The following is a 20,976-nucleotide window of genomic DNA, read 5'->3' as shown; positions in this document are numbered from 1 at the left end:
GGGGGTCTGAGGAAGTAGCAAGGAGGATGGAGGGAAGGCCAAACCTAGAGAATAATGGGCGTGAAGACAAAGGGTAAACTGCGCCCCCATCTGGCTGTGTGGCAGTAAGTCATCAAAACAAAGTTAGAAGTTAAGAGCCAGCTTGGGTACCAGGCTGGGACGGTGGGTGATGAGGAACTTCATCTGGACGGTGGGGCTGCAGGCAGCCGTGGGAAATCAGCTCAGGCTGGTGGCAGAGGGCAGGGCATTCCTAGAGCAACGCCCTGGAAGGGGCAGGACACACCCCACGGCATCGGTGACATCAACACTGCAGTGTCGCCAGTGAACAGAAAGAGGAATCAACACAGGGAATGGCGCTCCAATGCTTTCGCGGAAGTTTCTGCAGCACTGCTTTAAAGGCTGCCTCAGGCTCCAGAACGAAGTCCCCATCACGGGTAGCTTTATCTCTGGAAACTTTCCAAGCCATCCCTACCCCTCAAATGATTTTACTTTTCTCATTCAGATTCATTCTTCGCTCACCACACAACCTTCTGATTGCGAATTCAGCTTGCCAGGCCACGTGATACGGCGGAGAATGCCTTGATAGAATCCCGGGCGCTCCGGTCACTGGAAAGGGTATTTCCCGTAACACTGTCTCAGCTGGCCTTCACTCGTCCATCAGACTCGTGTAAAGTTGGTTACACGTATCTGTCAGACATCTGATCACCTTCTGATGTCCTCGGAAGGTGCCAGAGCCAACAGGACTGATGTCTCAGTCCTGGCTGGGCTTTCGAATCACCTGGATCTCTACTTCAAAATACCTCGAAAGGAAGCAGCTGGCTGCAACCAAGGCCTCCCTCGGGCAGCCCCTGTGGGGGCCGCTACTTTCCCAAACAATCGTTCTCAATCCTGGCTGCATGTCAGAATCATCTGGGAAACTTGAAAAAGGTCCACACCCAGGGGGTGGCTACTTGCAGAGATGTTAAAACCTATCCACTGGGCAGAGGACATGAATTCTAATAACTCACACTCCTTACTCCTAAGCAGAGATGAAAAGGATATTGCAATGCATTGGAGTCGAGAGATTTCTATTTCACTTACATTTAGGATATTGAATTATTTTATTCCCTTTGATCTCCCTTCAACAGGTGCCATAGCTTTAAGCTGGTACTAGTTTTAAACTCTTTTAACTCCTTATTGCTTTAGAACAGAGGTCAGCAAACTTTTTCTGTAAAGGACCAGATAGTAGAGTTCAGCTTTGCGAGTCACACTGTATCTGTCACAACTATTCAGCCCTGCAGCTGTAGCCCGAAAGCAGCCATAACTAATACAGAAACAGATGAGCACGCCTGCGAGCCAATAAAACTTTATTTACAAAAGTAAGTGTGGACAAAATTTGACCAGTGCACTGCTTCAGTTGTTTGAATAATAATTAGCATTCTGATCTTGTGCTCGTAATACAAAATTGGTAACAAAGCCTGAAAATAAATACAAAAAGTGCACTCAATCTCGGCATCTTATCCTTTGACTGTCATCCTATTACCATTTACCAATGACTCAAAACAGAGGGACTTGTTTATATTCAGACCATACGGACCTACTCAGACGACTTCTGCCCCCAGTACCTCTGACCACCCTCCAAGCTGCACCTATGGAGGAACCACCCACCTCGTCGTTCACCTGCAGCTTGCGAACCAGAGGGAGCGGGCAGTACTGCCAGCTTCCTCACTAGTAGAAAATGCCTCAGATATGTACTCATTAAATACATGCTTGTTCATTTCTTCTGGTAAGAAAAAGCCCTCTCTTCTGCTTTTGAATACATTTAATCTCCCACGTAACTGATGAGCGAGGTAAAAATCCAGAGCCCTCGGTCCAAAAGTGCTGGTTAAACAGCTTCTGTTAATCTAGGGTCCCTACCCAGCATCACTGGCCCCTGAGCTCTCAAAATGCAGAATGAGTGACAGTCAGAAGGGTGAGGCCATTTGCTAAGCGGATGAGAGCGAACCTTGACGAGCAGGGACTGAGAAGGAGCTCCCTGCGCGGCTGTGCTCCCCAAGTCCACCCCTGCCACGTGCAGTCCCCAAACCTGCTGTGTCACGCGGGGGCCGGAGGAGCCCTGCCCCCGACCCTGGGTGCTCTGGGCAGTTGTCTCCACTGTCCGAGTTGACACCCCTCACAATGAGGGCGGGTGTGAGGCAGGTGGTCCCCAGGAAGGATGGCGCAGAACTCCCACCCCCGACACCACCACACGCAAAAGGCCAGCCCGTCACTCTCCCGGGTTGGGTCGCCCACAGTGAAAGGGACATAAAACGGCTTGCATGAGCTCAGGTATCTCCTCCCGTGTTCAGGTTCCAGACTCCCCACCATGGCTCCACATCAGACTTACTTGGAAGTGTTTTCAAGTATTCCTTTGACCTCATTCATTTCTTCTTTTCCAAAGTAAACGACGGTGAGATGAACTCTCCCATCCTGCTGGATGCACATCTCCCTAGAAAACAAAACATGGATGTCTGGTCCTGTGTTCACAGCAACAGGCAAAGCTGAAACAAATACCTATTCTGTAAAGTGCAAAAGGGTCCTGGGAGGGAACTGGGCTGCCAGGAGAGCAGAGAGGGGACAGGACATTCTGGCTGGCTCTTGCCATCACCTGTATTCCTGTTTCTCTTACCACGAAAACCATGAAATTTAAACATGCAGATCTGGTCAATGAAAACTCAGATGCAAGAGACCACAGGCTCAACCTGCCTCAGGTCCAGCCCATCGGGGCCTGGATCCAGTGTCTAGAACGGCCCTGGGTCCGTACCCTTCTCTGCCAGAAAAATTCTACAAAGTACAGAAAACACAAAGCCCAAGGTACAGATGAGAACACTGAAGTCAAGCGAGGGTGAGACTGGATTCCTCATCCTTGCCTTTTCTCGTGTGTGCAACACAGTCTTAGAGACTGAACGAGCAAAGATAAAAAGACATCTATTTGTTTAGGACCCTAGAAACCCTGGGGACACCCAGTGTCATGGCTGTGTGGAGGGGCGATAGCCCAGAGCATAGCTGCTGTACCTCACCCTCCCTAGGCAGATTCCTTCACTGCTCCTCCCTGTGGCTGACGGTCCCAGGCACCCGGCACACACACACGCCAGGCTCCCGGCAGCCCTGCTGGGCGGGGCCAGGCCTACACCTGCCTTCCCCACCAAAGCGTATCTGTTATTTGCCCGTGCCCTGTCCTCTGCTGAGGGTTTACTTCATATACATGTGTGTACCATGTGCGTAATGTTTGTTGATGTGTGTATATGGATGTATATATAAATATGTGTGTATAAAAATGTGTTTATGTGTAAAACGTATGTGTATACAGATATGTACGTGTGTGCGTCATTTTAGCAGATTTCTGAAAGCAAATGAATGGAATGATTCTATTGGCAGGATGGTATTTGTGATACACTGATACTTTGCATGCCCTCCCATTTCATTCCTTTTATCGCTGTGTTGCAGCTTCCCTGAACCCCTGACAACAATCCATGTCAGAGTCTTTCAGAGTCTCCGAGCTCTAACTGCAGAGGCCAATTTATGCAGTGATTTTCATCGTGACATCAAGAAGGAGGGACTGCCTACCTGGGGTTGCTGGGAAGATCAGAGAAGATACGGTTCCTGCACTCAAAAACCTTACTTGAGAAATAAATGAGCTCAAATGAAATCATCAGACACATCGTGGCGTTGATAAAAGTTCACAGAATTCAGAAAGCACGGCCAAGCCTGTGGGCTGGATGGCTGGAGCCCTGAAGGATGGGCCGGGTTTAGGATGGCAGAGAGGAGGAGGAGAGAATCCAGAGGGAAGAAGTACTGGGGAAGATTCTACTGACCCTGGGCAGAGGCACCAGGGCTCACCTGGTCAGAGGCTTGGCTCGGAGAATTCTCTCTCTTTCCAGAGGAAGGAAGGGAAGAGCTGATCCTAAAAGCAGATGGAGGATGGGGCTCCAAGAAGGAGACAAGGGACCAGGAATGGGGCCAGGTGCTATTCTTGTTTCAAAACTGAGTGCTCCCCCAGCCTCAGCCCTGCAGACCGAGCTACCACCCACCGAGCACAAAATTCCCTGTACATAAAAGATCCCTTCTGCAAACCTGCCAGATGACGCTGTAACTTCCTTTGCCAGGGCAGAATAAAAGCCCACACATAGCACCAAGTGCCCGAAAAACTATGCTTTAAAAGTGTGGGCAGTTGGACAAATCCATCCCAGAATCAGCAGAGGGTCATCCGCTGAGCCTGAATAAAAAGCATTCTTGTTTTTTCTAGTAACATCTTCGTTGGCATTTTAAAATCCATCAAAGGACTTCCTGTTTTCAAGGAATAAAACAGAGACACACTGGACCTTTACTTTTCATTCACCAGCTCAGGCTTCCCGAAAAGGCAAAGCAGAGTTTGTTCTGAGGGCCACCTCCAGGGCCCTTTCCACTTATTCATTTATTCCTTCCTTCCTTCCTTCCTTCACCAAACAATAAATCTTAAAAAATGAGTAGGTCGTTTCTACCCTTGAGTAGTTCTCCATCTGATTGGAGATTGCATGATTAAAGCTGTCTACACTGCAGAAAACACACACTGCCGGAGAGAAACACCATCACCAAATGTCTGTTGATCTTGTAACTTTCATATTTTTCAAAACAGTTCTCACTGGACTCCATCCCCAGAAAGATGTGTAAGAAAGAGTGTGCATGTCGGTGACTGTGGGCACAGAGATGTGTGTTCTGGTGTAATTATCTGTACCTGGACCCACACTGCCTAGGTCCTTGGAGCCAACTCAGGTGCCCTGCTAGCTCGTCTCTATAACAGCAGGGTGGCGGTGTTTGGGACGAACCTCAGGGAACCCAACTTCCTAAGAACCCTCTGGGAAGCTCTTTGGTTCACCCGGCTCCACTGCTTTAGCTCCGCACTGGACTTTCTTCCACCTTAACCTGGAAGCCTAAAAATTCTGTTTCTATGTCACCAAGACCTTATCTTTTAGGACTTCAGAGAGGAAACAACAGTTCCTTCTCACCCAGGATATTGTAACACAGAGTATAGAGACTAAATAAGGTATCTTTTCAGCCAGAAAACATGGATCACAGCCACTTAAACACCTATATTTTTATTTCCCAAGAGGCTGAGAGCACGTCACAGTCTCTGAGTTCTGCTACTAATCTGTACAACCACACCGTGGAAAGAGACCCTTGACTGTCATTCATACCCTACCTGGACAGGTAAGAAAAGGGGTTCCAATGTCCTGCCTACCTAGGCATGCAGCCCAGTTTTCCTCAGGACCAGCCCAGTATTGGTACCTCAGGTTTCCTTGGCGAGGGTGAGGGATGCGCCCAGGACGCCTCACGGCTCTGGTCCTACCACTCAGGACCCCAGCACAAAGCTGGGTAGTGGGCATGGCCAAGTGGAGGACAGATGCTGCTGGCAGAGGGCATGGCAGCAGCAAAGCCCCTCGGCATCCGTGAGGACCAGCGATGCTGTTCTTGTGAGAAGCACTGAGTTTGCACCACGCAGCTGACCTGGCAGTTAGCGGAGGCTGAAGTGTGTCTGACCTTGTGTGAGACCTCCCTGGGAAGTCGGACAAAGACCAGAGGGCACAGGAGGCTGAACATCTCGCCACAGAAGGTGGGAGAGAGCAGGAAAACCATGTTTCTCATAGTTAGGGGCCCTGTTCTTACACCCTGGGCTGAGTGGCCTGCGGAAACACGGTTTCAATGACAAACATTATTGAGTCCCTTTGTTGTGTGATGCGTAATTCTCACTGGAGTAAGATTTTAAAAGAATCATCGTGTACGGCTCTGTAGGGGGACCATCCAGGTTTGCCTGGGATTCTCCAGGGTTTAGCACTGAAAGCCCACATCCCAGGAAACACCTCAAAGCAAACTGGGACAACTGGTCACCCTTCCTGCATCAGGGACTTGACAGGAAGGAATGCGCACCTGAAGAGCACAGGACAAGGCGGGACAGAATAACGGCAGTAACAGGTCTAATGAGCCAGGGGAGCGCGGTGGAGACGTGACTCATTTCTGATGGGTGATGGGGACGGGTACCAAGGTCAAGGCAGTATCCAGGCCGGGCCTGGACAGGTGAGTAGACGCCACGCAGGTGGAGAGGACCAGGGAAAGGGCTCTCCCGGCTGAGAAGGCGCAGATGCAAGGAAATCACGTCCTGATTCTTCTCTCAGTCAGTCTGCTACTCAGGTATATCAGGTATGAGAAGAAACCCTGTTTAGGCTTTAATTACGTCCCATGCAAATGAAATAACACATAACAGCCTGTCAGGCTACCATCTCTCCCTTTGGTCGTCGAGGACACCAGGAAGAAATGTGCTCAGGCACAAAGGGACGGAGGAGGGAACAGAGAGCGGTGGGGGCCTGTCATCATCAGGCTTTAGAAAATGATGTTCTTCTTTTGCTTTGGTGGGTTCTCCCCGCTCCTGCACCCCATGCTGAAGTGACACACAACTCCTGGACACCGTTATCTGACAAGCTGAGATGTGAGCGTGAACAGTGACCCTCAACCAAGCCATCGGGACCTGCTCTCCTGGTTGCGCGTTTCAGAACAGCAAATGGGACCATTGCCAACTGACCATTTCCTTCTCTTGAACAGATGTTTCTACATAATCTGTGGCTCAAATGAAGTGAAAAACATCTTTTATTAGGCCTCACAGAGAAACTTTTATGGAAATAAGGTGAATGATGTAGATTCGCGTTTCTCAAACATGTAAACCATAAAACCTTCCTGGGTGCAACACTGGGGTCTGAGCAGAGAAGAGGCTGCCTGAGGAAAGCTAGTGGAGCGAGGCAGGGATGGAGGACGGCACTGGGAAAGGTAAGCTAGCTTTCCTTCTGGGAAACACAACGAAGACCGAGCACCTCCTGGATCGCAGCCTGCGGGTGCGGCCCAGCACACCGCACGGCAGGGCTCAGCTGGTCCTCTGCACACAGGCCGGCTGAGCCCACGCTGCAGCCCCACGTCAGTCTCAGAGAGTCCACAGTCGCTGTTTTTTAAAGATCCAGAAGTGTCCACAGAAACATCTTAACGGCGCTAAGCAGGAAAAGGATTTTAAAAATTGCTGAAGAAAATTCAAGTAAAAGATGTCCCTGATACTACCTTTAAATGTCATAAATGCCGAGGGAGGGACCAAGAGAAGTGTCAGAGGAAGGAGAAAGGGACAGATTAAAACAGAAATAACCAGCAAAGTCTGAGAAGACCCACAGCAACATGGAAAAGGGTTCTCAGTCCAGCTGGAAGGAGTCAGAATAAAAATCAAGCAAATTTGGAATGAATTGAGAAAGATCTTTGAAAATCACAAAAAATCATTTCCATAAAAATCCTTTTTTTCTAGGAGAGGCTCAGAGACAAAGACACTAAGACCATCTATAATTTTGTTACCATGAGGTTCCTCCTGCTACTGCGAACAAAGTACACAATAAAACAATAGATAAGCTTAAAACCGATAAGCCAGATGCCAAGGGAAACTGAGCAGCCAAAAAGCAAATGTGAGAATAGCTTCAAGAAAGGCAGAATGAGGGGTTTAAAAAAGAGAGGAGGAGGAGGGGGAGGTGGGTTTAAGGCAACACACCACTGGGCAAAGGGGACTGAATCTGAAGCAAGTTCTCCTGGGGGCACCCCCTCTACTCCTGGCCACGCATAAAGCCGTCCTGGGAGGGGAAATGGCACGTGGAGCCTGCGAGGCTCATCCAGGGATCAGGACCACCAGAGAGCAAGGGAGGAAGAGGCTGCTGGAGCAAAGAGCCATCTTATCTCCATAGCAACAGTGGAGCCCGGAGCACGAAGGCGCCAAAGCAGCCCCACAGCAACTGACCAGAGGGTCCATACATGTCCTCAGGGCACATCCGGGTGTCATTGCCACTCAGGGAGGGGACAAGTTATGAGGAGCTTTAGCTTCCTAACTTCTTTTTTTTTTTTAACATCTTTATTAGAGTATAATTGCTTTACAATGGTGTGTTAGTTTCTGCTTTATAACAAAGTGAATCAGCTATACATACACATACATCCCCATATCCCCTCCCTCTTGCGTCTCCCTCCCACCCTCCCTATCCCCCACCTCTAGGTGGTCACAGAGCACCGAGCTGATCTCCCTGTGCTTCGCCTCCTAACTTCTTGTAAATCCCAGAACATCACCCATTCTTGCTCATGGCCTCTTAAATAAAGGCCCTTAGGGTCTAGGGCTAGGAAAATCTTCTCTCACCCAACAAATAGCAGCTTCCTTTTCATTAACCACTGAGGCTGAAGGAAACTAGGCTTTCTTTTTCTCTCTCCCCCTTGCCTGCCAGGGGGTTCAGAGCTGGTGTTTCTGACACATTGCACTGCTTCCCTCAGTCCCAGCGCCCAGGTGTACTTCACCCCTGTTCCACTCTGTTACTGTGTCCTTGTCCACTGACCTTTATAAAAATGGTTTTATGGAATTTGTATTTTTTATAAACACAAATAATTCTTAGGATTTGTTGAGATGGTTCTAATAATCATGAGAATAGAAGAGTAATCATAATAAATACCTTAGTCCATGAACTCCATAAACCCAGGAATCAATTTTGTCACGGGGGTCCACCCCACCCCAGACACAGTTCTGGACCAGGAAAGCTTGGTCCTTGGTCCTTGCAGATGGCACCCCATGCCCGGTCATCACCCCAAGTGAGCGATTTCTCAGATCCAGCCTTCCCCAGGGCTCTTTGTGTCTTGTGACCAGGCCTGCTCTCTCTGGAGGATTCCAGGCTCTACATCGATTTCTTCTGTCCAAGAAGACATATTTGTTATAATGCTTAGCCATTTGGGTCTTTTCTAGCTGAATACTAAGCACACTGATACTGAAGTGGGAAATAAAAAACCTAACAACCAGCATCAGAGGTGAAAGGGACTCATGTGGACCAGTACTTTGATGTTATAGAAGATGCTAAAGCCCAGGTGTATGAAGTGACTTGTAAAAGTCCTCAGCCAAATGGTGTCAGAGCAAAGGTTGTTTACATTTTAAAGGAGATGCATTGGGAGGATAATGTTTTAAATAAACTAACCTCAAGTGGTGATCATTGCAACCATGTACCCAAAAGAGTGGCAAATGGCAAAAATCTTGCCACCAACAAATGGCCAAAAAAAGAGGTACAATCTGCCATGAACGTCACAAAGAGGAGGCCAAGGAAAGAAATGGAAGAGTCCACCGTAGCCTCATGGTTCCAGCTCCACAAGTGCTGCAGAAGAGGGGCTGGAGGTGTGCAGCAGATGAGAAGGCTGGGGGACAGGGGCCCCGGCTCCGCGGCGGGGTCTCCACACAGGGACGGCCGCAGCAGGGTATCTGGTCCCTCCACATCACATAGGAAGTGATGAAGGAAGCAGGGCCATCCTAATGATGCTCGGTGAACTAACCCCCGCAAAGAGGCAGGTGTGACAGGACCAGAGGGGAAAAGGCATCGCATTAAGTCAAGATCCTTCGTAAGAGCAGGAAGAGGAGCCGGGGCGAGGGGCACTGACAGCCAGACCCCTCCCCGCCCACCCAGCAAATACAGGGCCAAAGCCTCATCTTTTTTCCCCATTTTTACCTGTGGGAGTGGAAAGAGCTGAAAACAACTGGTGGGTAAGATGAGAGAGGAAAACGAACGGGGGCCAATTCTCTCTGACATTTTAGCCTCAGCCCTTAACAGAGGCCCCTGCTGGGAGCCAAAGGATCCCCCCTCCGCCGTTTAGGACGAAGGTCCACCCACAACCAGGTAGAGTAAGGCTGGTACCACCACACGCCTGCCCCAAGGCCCAGAGGGGCTGCAGGAATCTGGAGCCTCTAAGAAAGGTGCACAAAGGTCAGCGGAGCTGTCTCCTCCTTCACCTGCTCTTCCAGACCACGAAGGACGTGAGGAGAACACAAAATACAGCTGGGAGTGTGACACAGCCCTCAGTCAGGGTGGGGGACAGCCGAGGACAACCCACCACTACAACATCAGAGTGGCAGAAAGCACGCCACACGCAAGAGGGACAAAGACAAACAGCAGAGAGCCACATCTGAAGGACAACAGCAAAGTTAAAGGAAGAAAGAGAGGGCATTCAGAAAGCAACAGTGTTCAAACGCGAACGAAAAACCTAGTCTGAGAGAAACTATAACTCTAATTGAAGAAAATGTCTTACAAATGTTTCACACTTTCTTAATAAAAATGTGAATTCAATAAAAAAAGTTCAAAGAGGAAATGATAAAAATAACAGATTATGATTAAGAAGCACATTCTGTGCTCAGAAAAATAACGTGATAACCAAAAGAAACAGAAGAAGTAAATTAGAAACAGCAAGGTACAGAATAGATGTATCTGAAAATCAAATTACTCACATAAAGGAAAGGCTTACGTGAAAGCAGATAAAAGACTAACACATTAAAAACTAGAGAGAAGCTAGTAAGTGGAGAAAACCTATGGAATGCACAACTGGGTCTGAGAAGCAGAGAAATCAAACCCAAAGCAGGAGAAGTACTCAAAATTAGAACACGAGAAAAAGTTCCCTGAAATGAAAGAATCCACAAAACAAACAAGGAAACTGAATTACAGGAGAGAGAACAACAGGCACTGAGCTGAGTGAGACATATCCTGATTAAGTGATCATGATTCACAACAAAGGAAGGCATTCTTCTGTCATTTTCAGGAGAGACAAAATAAAGCTGTCCTAACACTTCTCCACGGTATCATCAGATGCAGAAGAACCTCTACAAGGTCCTAAGGAAAGAAAGTGTATCCAAGAGTTTTAAGCCCAACCACGTCATCCTTAAACTGTGCAGATAACAAGCAGACATTCTATTCTCAAGCACTCATGACCCTTCTTGAAGAAATGTCTTGACCATGAAATCCAGACAACCCAAACCTCAGGAATGAAGAAGCCACTGTCAGAGGACAGCTGATGAATGCACTAAATCCACTTAACACACAGGAGCTGTGGTTACAATGCAAAGTGTAAGGGCTGCAAACCCTGACGAGGTAAAAATGATAGAGCAGTGATTTATGTCATAGAGTGTTCTGCCTATGTTTTCCTCTAAGAGTTTGATAGTGTCTGGCCTTACATTTAGGTCTTTAATCCATTTTGAGTTTATTTTCGTGTATGGTGTTAGGGAGTGTTCTAATTTCATACTTTTACATGTACCTGTCCAGTTTTCCCAGCACCACTTATTGAAGAGGCTGTCTTTTCTCCACTGTATATTCTTGCCTCCTTTATCAAAGATAAGGTGACCATATGTGCATGGGTTTATCTCTGGGCTTTCTATCCTGTTCCATTGATCTATATTTCTGTTTTTGTGCCAGTACCATACTGTCTTGATTACTGTAGCTTTGTAGTATAGTCTGAAGTCAGGGAGCCTGATTCCTCCAGCTCCATTTTTCGTTCTCAAGATTGCTTTGGCTATTCGGGGTCTTTTGTGTTTCCATACAAATTGTGAAATTTTTTGTTCTAGTTCTGTGAAAAATGCCAGTGGTAGTTTGATAGGGATTGCATTAAATCTGTAGATTGCTTTGGGTAGTAGAGTCATTTTCACAATGTTGAAACTAAAAATAAAACTACCATACGACCCAGCAATCCCACTACTGGGCATATACCCTGAGAAAACCACAATTCAAAAAGAGTCATGTACCAAAATGTTCATTGCAGCTCTATTTACAATAGCCAGGACATGGAAGCAACCTAAGTGTCCATCAACAGATGAATGGATAAAGAAGATGTGGCACATATATACAATGGAATATTACTCCGCCATAAAAAGAAATGAAATTGAGTTATTTGTAGTGAGGTGGATGGACCTAGAGTCTGTCATACAGAGTGAAGTAAGTCAGAAAGAGAAAAACAAATTCCGTATGCTAACACATATATACGGAATCTAAGAAAAAAAAAAAAAAAGGTCATGAAGAACCTAGTGGCAAGACGGGAATAAAGACACAGACCTACTAGAGAATGGACTTGAGGATATGGGGAGGGGGAAGGGTAAGCTGTGACAAAGTGAGAGAGCGGCATGGACATATATACACTACCAAACGTAAAATAGATAGCTAGTGGGAAGCAGCCGCATAGCACAGGGAGATCAGATCTGTGCTTTGTGACCACCTAGAGGGGTGGGATAGGGAGGGTGGGAGGGAGGGAGATGCAAGAGGGAAGAGATATGGGAACATATGTATATGTATAACTGATTCACTTTGTTATAAAGCAGAAACTAACACACCATTGTAAAGCAATTATACTCCAATAAAGATGTTTAAAAAAAAGTACTTTAAAGGAAAAAAAAATGATAGAGCAAATGGGGAGATGGGACCAGGAGAGCGAGAAAATATAACTGTGCTGCTCTCCTCTTCTTATTATAATTTTTCAACCAATGTAATCTAAAACTAAAATATGGGGTAAAAATACATAATGATTCCAATCTGTTCTGGTTTGTAAAGTCACTTTTTTAATTTTAGAGGGATCTTTTATAGCACAGAAACATTTTCTCAAAGATCAGCAATTTCTTCTGTTATACTTCAGATTATCTTCTATAAATTTAAGTAAGGTAAAATTTAATTATTTAATTAAAAATAGAACATATGGCATGTCTCATGCTTAATTACATTTCAAGCATGTTATTTTTCTATCTGTGTAAATGCAAAGAAAGGTGCCCAGAATGTTCAATTAATGTTAAAAATGGCTAATTTAGGGAAGCAGGGCCAAAAGTGAATTTTTAAATAATTTACTCCTGGTTGTGTTCTACTGTTTAAACATCTCATAATAGCCACGTGTCACTTTCATAAACTTAAAAGTCAGGTTTAAATTATAAAAGCAAAAAAATATATTTCGTTGAATTTTTAAAGAAAACAATAAAAAAATGCTAACTATATAAAAATTTACAAAACAATATAAACATTTATAAAACGGAGAGAATCCAAAAGAAGGAAATAAAAATCACTCATAGTTCCATATTCAGTGCTAACCACAGTTGACAGTTTCCACTCCTGGGATGGAAGAGACTTCACAAAGACAACATCAAATATTGAATAATTAGCCCCTTATATTTTCTCCCAATACTCTTATGGTCAATTTAATGGCATTTAAATATTTAATTGACCAGAGTTTACTTTGGGTTTTGGTGTGAAGTCAGAATTAAATCTTTTCTGCTGTTTGGTTAGTTGTCCTAAAGCCACGTTCTGAACAATCCATTCTCTGCTGGCCAACTTGAAATGCCACCTTTACCAAGTTCTGACCCGGAATTAAATACCCCAGGCTTGAGTACCCTCTATCATCCCAATTTTTCAGAGACCTCAACGTGCTCGGAAGCCCCTGGTCCACGGAGCAGACGCCCTTGTCAGCCTCTGCTCAAGCGCCTTCCATCTGGGAAGACTTTCTTGGCCCACTGTCCTGGTCTCTATTTCTATCTCTGTGGGACTAAGATTCTTTTCTCCATGAAGCCAGGTTCCTCTTATCCCTCCATCTGGTCCAGTGTCCGGTGCACACACAGGCCCTCCTTGTCCCCAAGGAACCAGTCTCCCTGACCACCCTCTCCTGCCCACATGCTACAGCGGGCATCTGAACAGAGACAGGCAAGAGAAAGGACCCCTGGATTTTTGTTTTTAAAACATTAACTAGAATGACATTCATGTCACCACTTCCACTTTGGAGACTTGTAAAGGTTTTACTTTTTTCAACAATATTTCCCTTCCAATTTTATTCCTACTATTAATTACTTGCCATCCTCGTGACACTAAGGCAATAATCAGTCATAATAATTAGTCATATGCACCCAAGAGAATCCTTCTTCCAGGCTCCGGAGTCCTGAAAGGAGGACTCGGCTGTGCCCTGAGCAGACAGCCCTCCGGCAGAGGCACCACCTCGCCAAGCTCAGCTCTCTAGCGACCGGCCTGTGTGCTAAAGCCAACCTCAGGGCCCTGCCCCAGGCTCCAGGCAGCTTCCTGGCCGAGGGAACTTTCTATAAACTTGCCCTGGGAACAGGCACACCGGCCGCTGGGAGTCAGGGTTTGCCTTCAGGCCTGGGACCCAGCCCTGGGTCCGTCCTCCCAGGATGGATGCTTCATTGGCCAGTGCACTCGGCCAGTCCGAAGAGAAGGCAGAGAGGGACACAGACGCACCCAGGGGGGCTGAAGGGAGCCAGAGCCACACAGCCACTTCAGTGCCGGAGCCAGAGGGGCGCTGCCGACAGTCGTGGGATCGCGCGCCGGGGTGTTCTCCAAACTGGTGGGGGATGGGTGTGGGAAGATCGGCCCAGCCAGCTCCGCAGGACGTCAAGCTGAAGGCCCAGCTCCCAAACCCCGAGAATACAAAGGCAGCCATTGCTTCAAAGGCCACAACTAGACCCACTGGGTAGAAATTACAGGGAGGCAGACTTCAGGTGCAAGTAACAGCGAGCTTTCTACCCGGACCTGCAGCCGGCCCTGGCACGCACACGCACACACCGCACACACACACAGCCGTATCAGGAGTGCCGCCGAGGGACTCTGAACTCGCGGAAGACCAGGCCAGAGGGCCCCCCAAAGACTCCTGGGTTCTGACCTTAAAATGTAGCTAGAAAACGGTTACTCTTTTTAGTTGGAGAAGATGTATTAAGGACCTATTTACAAAGCTTAATGATAGGGTGTAAGGAAGACACGGGGATGAGAGCAATATCCCCTCCTAGTGACTGCAGAGCTGTTATCATCTCCAGGCCTGAATATGCCAGTGGAGAAGGTTCTGGAAGCTGGAATGAGACCATCTTGAGAGGAGCTGTCACCTTTGCTTGAAGGACATGTTCAGACTGAGGTTACAAGACAGAAAGGGACCCAGATACATAAGTGCTGGGCTTCATTTACTCCCATCTCTGAAGCCTGGTCAGAAACGGGTTACTCTTCAAACGTGTGCATTATCCAGAATTTTGAGAAGCCTCAACTACACCCTTATACTGAGCCTTACTGGCTTTTAATAAAGTGAATGTAATGAAAAAAGATTAAAAATAAGTTTGATCTTCTGATATTTATCATTAGGCACACATGACGTTCTATCTTTAAAATAAGCCGGCTAAGTCAGCTAGCCGATTGACCTCAAGCAGCGTGTGAGTGTCGTCCACAAGAGTGTAAGATCCGACACCGCACCGTCAGGAGCTCGAAGACACGTGTAAAAACTACACACCGCATCGGAACATAAAACCCGCTTAAGTCTTCTTGAGTAGCTACAAATATGAGTGCTGGGAGACTTCTCGGCATAATTTTCCATGTAATCTCTGAGGAGACACAGGTTAAAATAAAAAAGACTCTGAATGCATTCCAGCCGCTGCCAGGGCAGGACACCAAAGGAAGCCGGGCTGTAGCCGAGCACACAGGTCCACGGCCACGCGGGTGCCGGCCTTTCAGAGGCTGGGAGGGGCCCAGTCCAGTGAGGGGACAGCACAGCCTCGTGGTCCCCCAACCTGAGCCCCAACTGCAGTCAGAATGGAACCCAGCAGGCGTGACCCTACAGATCCTGATGAAAGACCAGTCTTCCTAACCTTCGCTTCTGAAGGTAAATCCGCTTATCTGGCAGCTTTCTAATTGCTTTAGGGAAAGGCAGATACAACGATAAACTTCACAGGAAGAAAACAGAGTCGAACAGGGAGAGACAGGGGCCTTCGTGCTGGGCAGGGACCAGGGAGGGACGGGACGTGCCGTCAGCGTTGCACACACACGTGCCGACAGGCCCACCTGAAATTCTGCATGAACTGCCGGAACTTGTCCACCCTCCTGGCCAGTGGGACGATGACATTGACCAGCGTGCCGGCCATGTTCAGCTCCTCCTTCTTCACCTTCATGATGGGGCCAAACGGTCGGAACAACACAAGGCGTCTGAACTCGTGCTTGTGGTCCCCTCTGAACGTGAGCTCGTACAAAGTGCCTTTATCCTTTTCTGTGCGGTAGATCCCTGTTAACAGACACAAGGAGAGACAGTTCTAAAAATTAACCGTGGCTGTTGAGTGTTTTTAATAGCCAAGAGCTAGCACAAAATGCCTTACTTTAAAAAATTAAGATTAAATCTCCACACCTAATACTTATTAGAAAATTCAAAATGCTCCCATTTAAATCACAAAAGAAATGAAAATACCATCAATTTAAAAATCGGTTATGAAGACCTAAAAAAAACACACAGCAAAAAGTTTGTAACGTTGGATACAAAGCTGCATTTATACTATTCAGAGGCATTTAAAAAAGGACTGTAAGGAAGTATGTCAAAATAAGACTGGCTGTGCTGTGGAGCAGGGTTATGTGTTTTTTTTCTTTTCTGCTATTTATCTACATTTCTGCAATATGATAAGATACATACTTTAATATTATATTTAAGAAGTGTGTTAAAACGATCTCTGAGAAACGACAGCCATTTCAGATGAAGTGACCACAGTGGTCCATTCGGGGCACTGGGAGCCACTCGGGCCGGTCCCATGGGTCTTGTGGCCCCATGGAAGCTTCTGGAAGCTTCCGGAAGCACTAAAGCAGATGGTATGTACAGTACCAGCACAGCGGCAGGTGCACGTCTTACATAACTTCCCCTCCGGGAAGCAGCACAGCCAGCGCCGCAGAGCCAGCCTACTTGGGGCCCCCAAGTGTCGCCGTCACTGGAACTCCACCGTCTCATTGCCGGGCGAACCGTGTGACCCAGCATTTCGCTCAACCATGGGATGAGGCTCCGCAGGCCTGACCGGAAGGAACTTCCCCGCCTCGCGAGCCAACCATCCCCTGGGGCCTAAGTTCCACACCTCCCCGTGTCACTGGGCTTGTGGGTGCTTTCCTACCGGCAGAAAAACCCATCCAGTTCAACAAATCACCAGAGAAGCGTCCTCGTCTCTCTTCTCTTGACTGGCCAGGTTTTCTCTTCCTCGTCCTCCCTTCCTCTGAGCCCCTACTTTGGCTGGGACGCACGCTGGGCTCTGAGTAGCTACAAAGGCGACTCCACAGAAGGCATCCTCCCGGGCTCGCCGGTTTCCAGGCCTCTCCGAGCCCTTCTCTTTCTGTCCTCACCCCCCCCTCCTCTCTTCTGTGGGGACCACAAACGCCTCTGTTCTTCGTCTTCCAGGAGCTGTTCACCCCACACCCCCGGCTCTGCGGCCTCTCTGATCTCCCTCCAGGGCCGCAGAGAGGAGCCTGGGCTGCGAATCTTGCAGGGGGTCTCACCTCCCACCGCCCAGAGGTTCACACGCACAGCCCGACGCCGGCGGCTCGGGGACTCGGGGACCTGGGCGCAGGGCTACGAGGATGGGGCGGAGCTCCCTCCTGAAGCCTCCTGGGCTCCCCAGTGCAGGTCGGGGAAGCTGAGAGAAGGTCTGCCGAGCTCCTGCTGGGACGGGATCCCAGCATCCCCACCAGGACCACTCGTGGGAGAAGGGAGGGGCACTTCTCACGAGGCTCGGAGGATGTCTCTGAAAACGGGAAGTGGTTCCCTTCGAAGCCTGTTCACCCTTTCAGGCAACTGGTCCTTGCAGAGGACACGGGCTCTTCCCACCTCTGCTGCCCAGAGCAGCTGGGCAACCACAGCTCCCAGGGGCCCAGGTGGGGTGGGGCTGAGTCAGGAAGCGGTCGGCTCAGTAACAGCATCTCTGCTGGACGGAAACACAGCTGTGACCCGGGGCCAGCAAGTACCCCTGCTCTCCACGGCAACCCCCGTGCAAGGCTGCTACAGCTGAACCTGCAGATGACAAGTACGCGGGCCGGGATGGCTTCTCAGAATTGGAGTCATTTTCTTTCTCAGCACCAGGATCAGAATCATTAACTTTTTAAAATCTAAATCCACAGATTTGAAGATGCAGGTATGCACCTGTCTCAAGAGATGGGCGTCCATTTATAAAGAACCAGAGAACGTAGCAGTTCTTACTAATAATGATTCCTACAACCATGCCTGTGGGGAGCGGCGCCAGCATCCCGGGGGACAGGAGCGGCCTGCGTTCCTGGTTCCCGGACACACCCTCCCCCCACCCCTCCGGGGCCACCAGGAGCCAGTGGACCAGGCTGATCTCACCCACAACTCCAGCTGCTCTGTCGGCCTCACCCGCATCCTGTGCCTTGAAACAGCTATTACATCAACAACTTTTTAGCATGTTTCCCCCTACTCTGCCTAATTCAATTCATCATGTCTTATAAACCTGATTTTACATCCCTTAATCCCATCTATTTTAAATAAGTTACTTAAAGCTCTCTTGCAGCCTGTGTCCACCAAAACCCAGCCCCAGCCCTCATCCACCACACCCACAGGTACGTCCCCCCACCCCAGTCTCCTTATGACGTAAGGACAGCACCTAAACAAAGCCCGCGCCTCCTGGAAACCTTGAGGGGTGGAAACTCGGAGAGTCTCCCTCCGAGGGAAAGGGAGCAGAGGCACCGCGGCAGGATGGGGTTTTCAGCCGACGAGCTGCATGCACGATGGCAAAGGCAAAGCAAGCTGGCCACGCGAATACCTCCCTAGTCATATTTTATAGGGCAGTATCATTCTTATCCACTATGCAAATTAAAGATCAAAATGAGGACTCTGGAGCTGGCTGAGAGCTTAGTTGAACACCTTTTCCCGCTTTCCGCCACTAGGTGCCGAGCTTCCTGTGAGTTTGCTGTTTCTGCTCCCGGCGCAGGCAGACCCGTGTTTGTCCTGCTCTCCTCCAGGGGTCCAGGCCCCAGGACCAACAACTAGATGCGGACACCTCCGGGAATCCAAGATACAGCTCCCCAGTCTGCTGCAGATGTCTGCTCCTTCAGTAGGCGAGGAGCTTACCAGATGCGGACGTGACCCCCTCCATCCTGCCTTCCACTTACGGACCTCAGAAATCATGACGCCGAAGGTCCCTGCCCTCACTCAGGACGAGCGGACGTGGTTGTGGCCAGTGCTGCACTGCTGAGCCCAGAGGTGTCCCCACTTTCAGCCCCGCCTTTCCTACCTTCCCGCATGGAGCCCAGGTCCGCCAGCTGGATACCTGCTGCCTCTGACACCCCTGCCCCACTTCCAGGGCCCGGCCCATCCTGCACATACCCTGGGGCCCTTAGCTTCCTATAGCATCACTCTACGCCTGCTCTGCCCCAGCTCAGAAGCCCCCCAGCTTCCCACAGCCCAGAGAGCAAAGCACCAATACTACAGCCAAGCCTTCAAACCCTCCCTTATCTGGCTCCAAACTCCTGTCCTAATTGCAGGTCCTGCCCCTGCCTCACGTGAAATTGGGTTTACGTCGAGCATATACAACTACTCTTCCCCCTGGAGAAACTGGAACCGAAAGTGCAACGCTGGTGGGAATGTAAAACGGTGCAGCTGTGGAAAAGAGCCTGGCAGTTCTCTTAAAAGTTAAACACAGAATTATAATCTGACCCAGGCATTGCACTTCTGGGTGTGCACCCAAAAGAGCTGAAAACAGACTTGAACAGACACTTGTACACACATGTTCACAGCGGCATCATTCACAGCAGCCAAACGTGGCAACAACTCAAACCTCCACAAACAGGTGAATGGATGGACAAAGCGTGGTCTATACATGCAACGGAATATTACTCAGCCTTAAAGAGGAATGACATTCAGACACGTGCTACAGCATGGATGGACCCGAAAACGTGAGCTAAGTGGAGTCAGCTAGACAGAAAAGGACAGAGACTGTATGACCCCCCTCGTACGAGGAGTCTAAAGCAGTCAAATTCACAGAGACAGGCAGTAGACTGGGACTCACCAGAGGCTGGGGCAGGGGGAGGGGACTTAGTGTTTATTGGGCACGGAGTTTCAGTCCGACATAATGAAAAAGTTCTAGAAATGCGTGGGGATGACAGTTACGCACAATGTGAGTGTACTTAATGCCAATGAACTGTACACCTAAAAATGGTTAAAATAGGGAATTTCCTGGTGGTCCAGTGGTTAGGACTCCGTGCTCTCACTGCGGAGGGCGTGGGTTCAATCCTTGGCTGAGGAATTAAGATCCCATAAGCTGCACAGTGTGGCCAAAAAAAGCCTAAAGTGGTGAATTTTACGTTATGTATATTTTACCACAATAACTGCTGTCCTGTGAAAAGGCCTGGCACTTTCTCAAGACACAGGTCCCCACCGGTCCCCCCTCACCCCTTCTAAACAGTACCCTCCTCCCCTGGGAAGATTCCCAGACTTTCTCAATCCCAAGTGATCGCTCACTCCTCCAGACACGCGGATCTGAGAGCTTACACACCTCTGTGTGGAGCTGCTCTCCTGGCCCGTGACACATGTGTCCCCGGACATGGTCTAGTCCAGCCTCTCATTTTACAGACGAGCACACCGAGACCCAGGGAAGCTGTTTCCTCCCTCGAGGTCGCCTTCCGTACCCAACACAAACCCCTCAGAGCAAAGGAAGAAGCAGGAACGTGGGCAGCAGCGTCTGAGAAGTCAGACAAACAACATAAGGTCTGTGGTAAAAACCACGGTTCACAGCTCCTTTACCCTCAGATAACCCTTACAAGCCCCCTTGGAGCTTTTCTCTTTCTTTTACACATAGCTCTAACAGCTGCTAAATAACAATGATCTGAGTTCAGACTCTACAACACATTAAAAGTAGTAAATTTTGAAAAGGGGGGGATTTTCATGAAAAAAAATTATTTCCAGAAAAAGGAGAGTATATGCAGAGAGAAAAGGTGTAACAGGCAGAAATGCTGACAGTAGTAAGTAGTGACAGGTCACCTCCTAACAGCAGGGGGGAGACAGAATGTTATTATTTTGTTTTAATTTAACAGAAATGTCTGGGATCATCTAATATAAAGAAAAAAAAATACTCCACCTATGTAAACTGCCTTTGAAGACACCACTGTAGGAGCCTAATCTCCTTAGTCTGTTCAGAAAGAGAAACTGGGACATACCTGAGAAAGATTTTATTTCACAACGGTAATTTTCTACTATTGTGGTGCTTCAGTTATCTAAAGAATTCCACTTTGATGAAACGTCTCACTCCCAGGCCACGTGGGATAACAAGACATCATCACAGTGCCATCTGTTGTCGGCTCTATTTTCTTAGGGAAAGTAGCAGACACTTGACATTTGCAAAAGACTGCC

The 20,976-nt window shown here is 48.4% G+C and overlaps 1 protein-coding gene across 12 annotated transcripts in view; it reads right to left on the bottom strand.

Moving 5' to 3' along the window:
- Positions 1–20,976, bottom strand: part of CSGALNACT1 (chondroitin sulfate N-acetylgalactosaminyltransferase 1) — a 335,696-nt gene that overhangs the window by 25,410 nt on the left and 289,310 nt on the right. For all 12 annotated transcript variants that reach the window (XM_082374872.1, XM_082374867.1, XM_082374870.1 and 9 more), the window contains 2 exons: positions 15,654–15,870; positions 2,366–2,467 (listed from right to left, as the gene is read on the bottom strand). In XM_082374872.1, coding sequence (XP_082230998.1) covers positions 2,366–2,467; positions 15,654–15,870 — 319 coding nt within the window. The remainder of the gene's footprint in view (positions 1–2,365; positions 2,468–15,653; positions 15,871–20,976) is intronic.

Source organism: Balaenoptera borealis (assembly GCF_965194805.1).
Source record: "Balaenoptera borealis genome assembly, chromosome: 21".
Lineage (NCBI taxonomy): Eukaryota > Metazoa > Chordata > Mammalia > Artiodactyla > Balaenopteridae > Balaenoptera > Balaenoptera borealis.
This window is presented reverse-complemented; position numbering and strand designations above follow the sequence as displayed.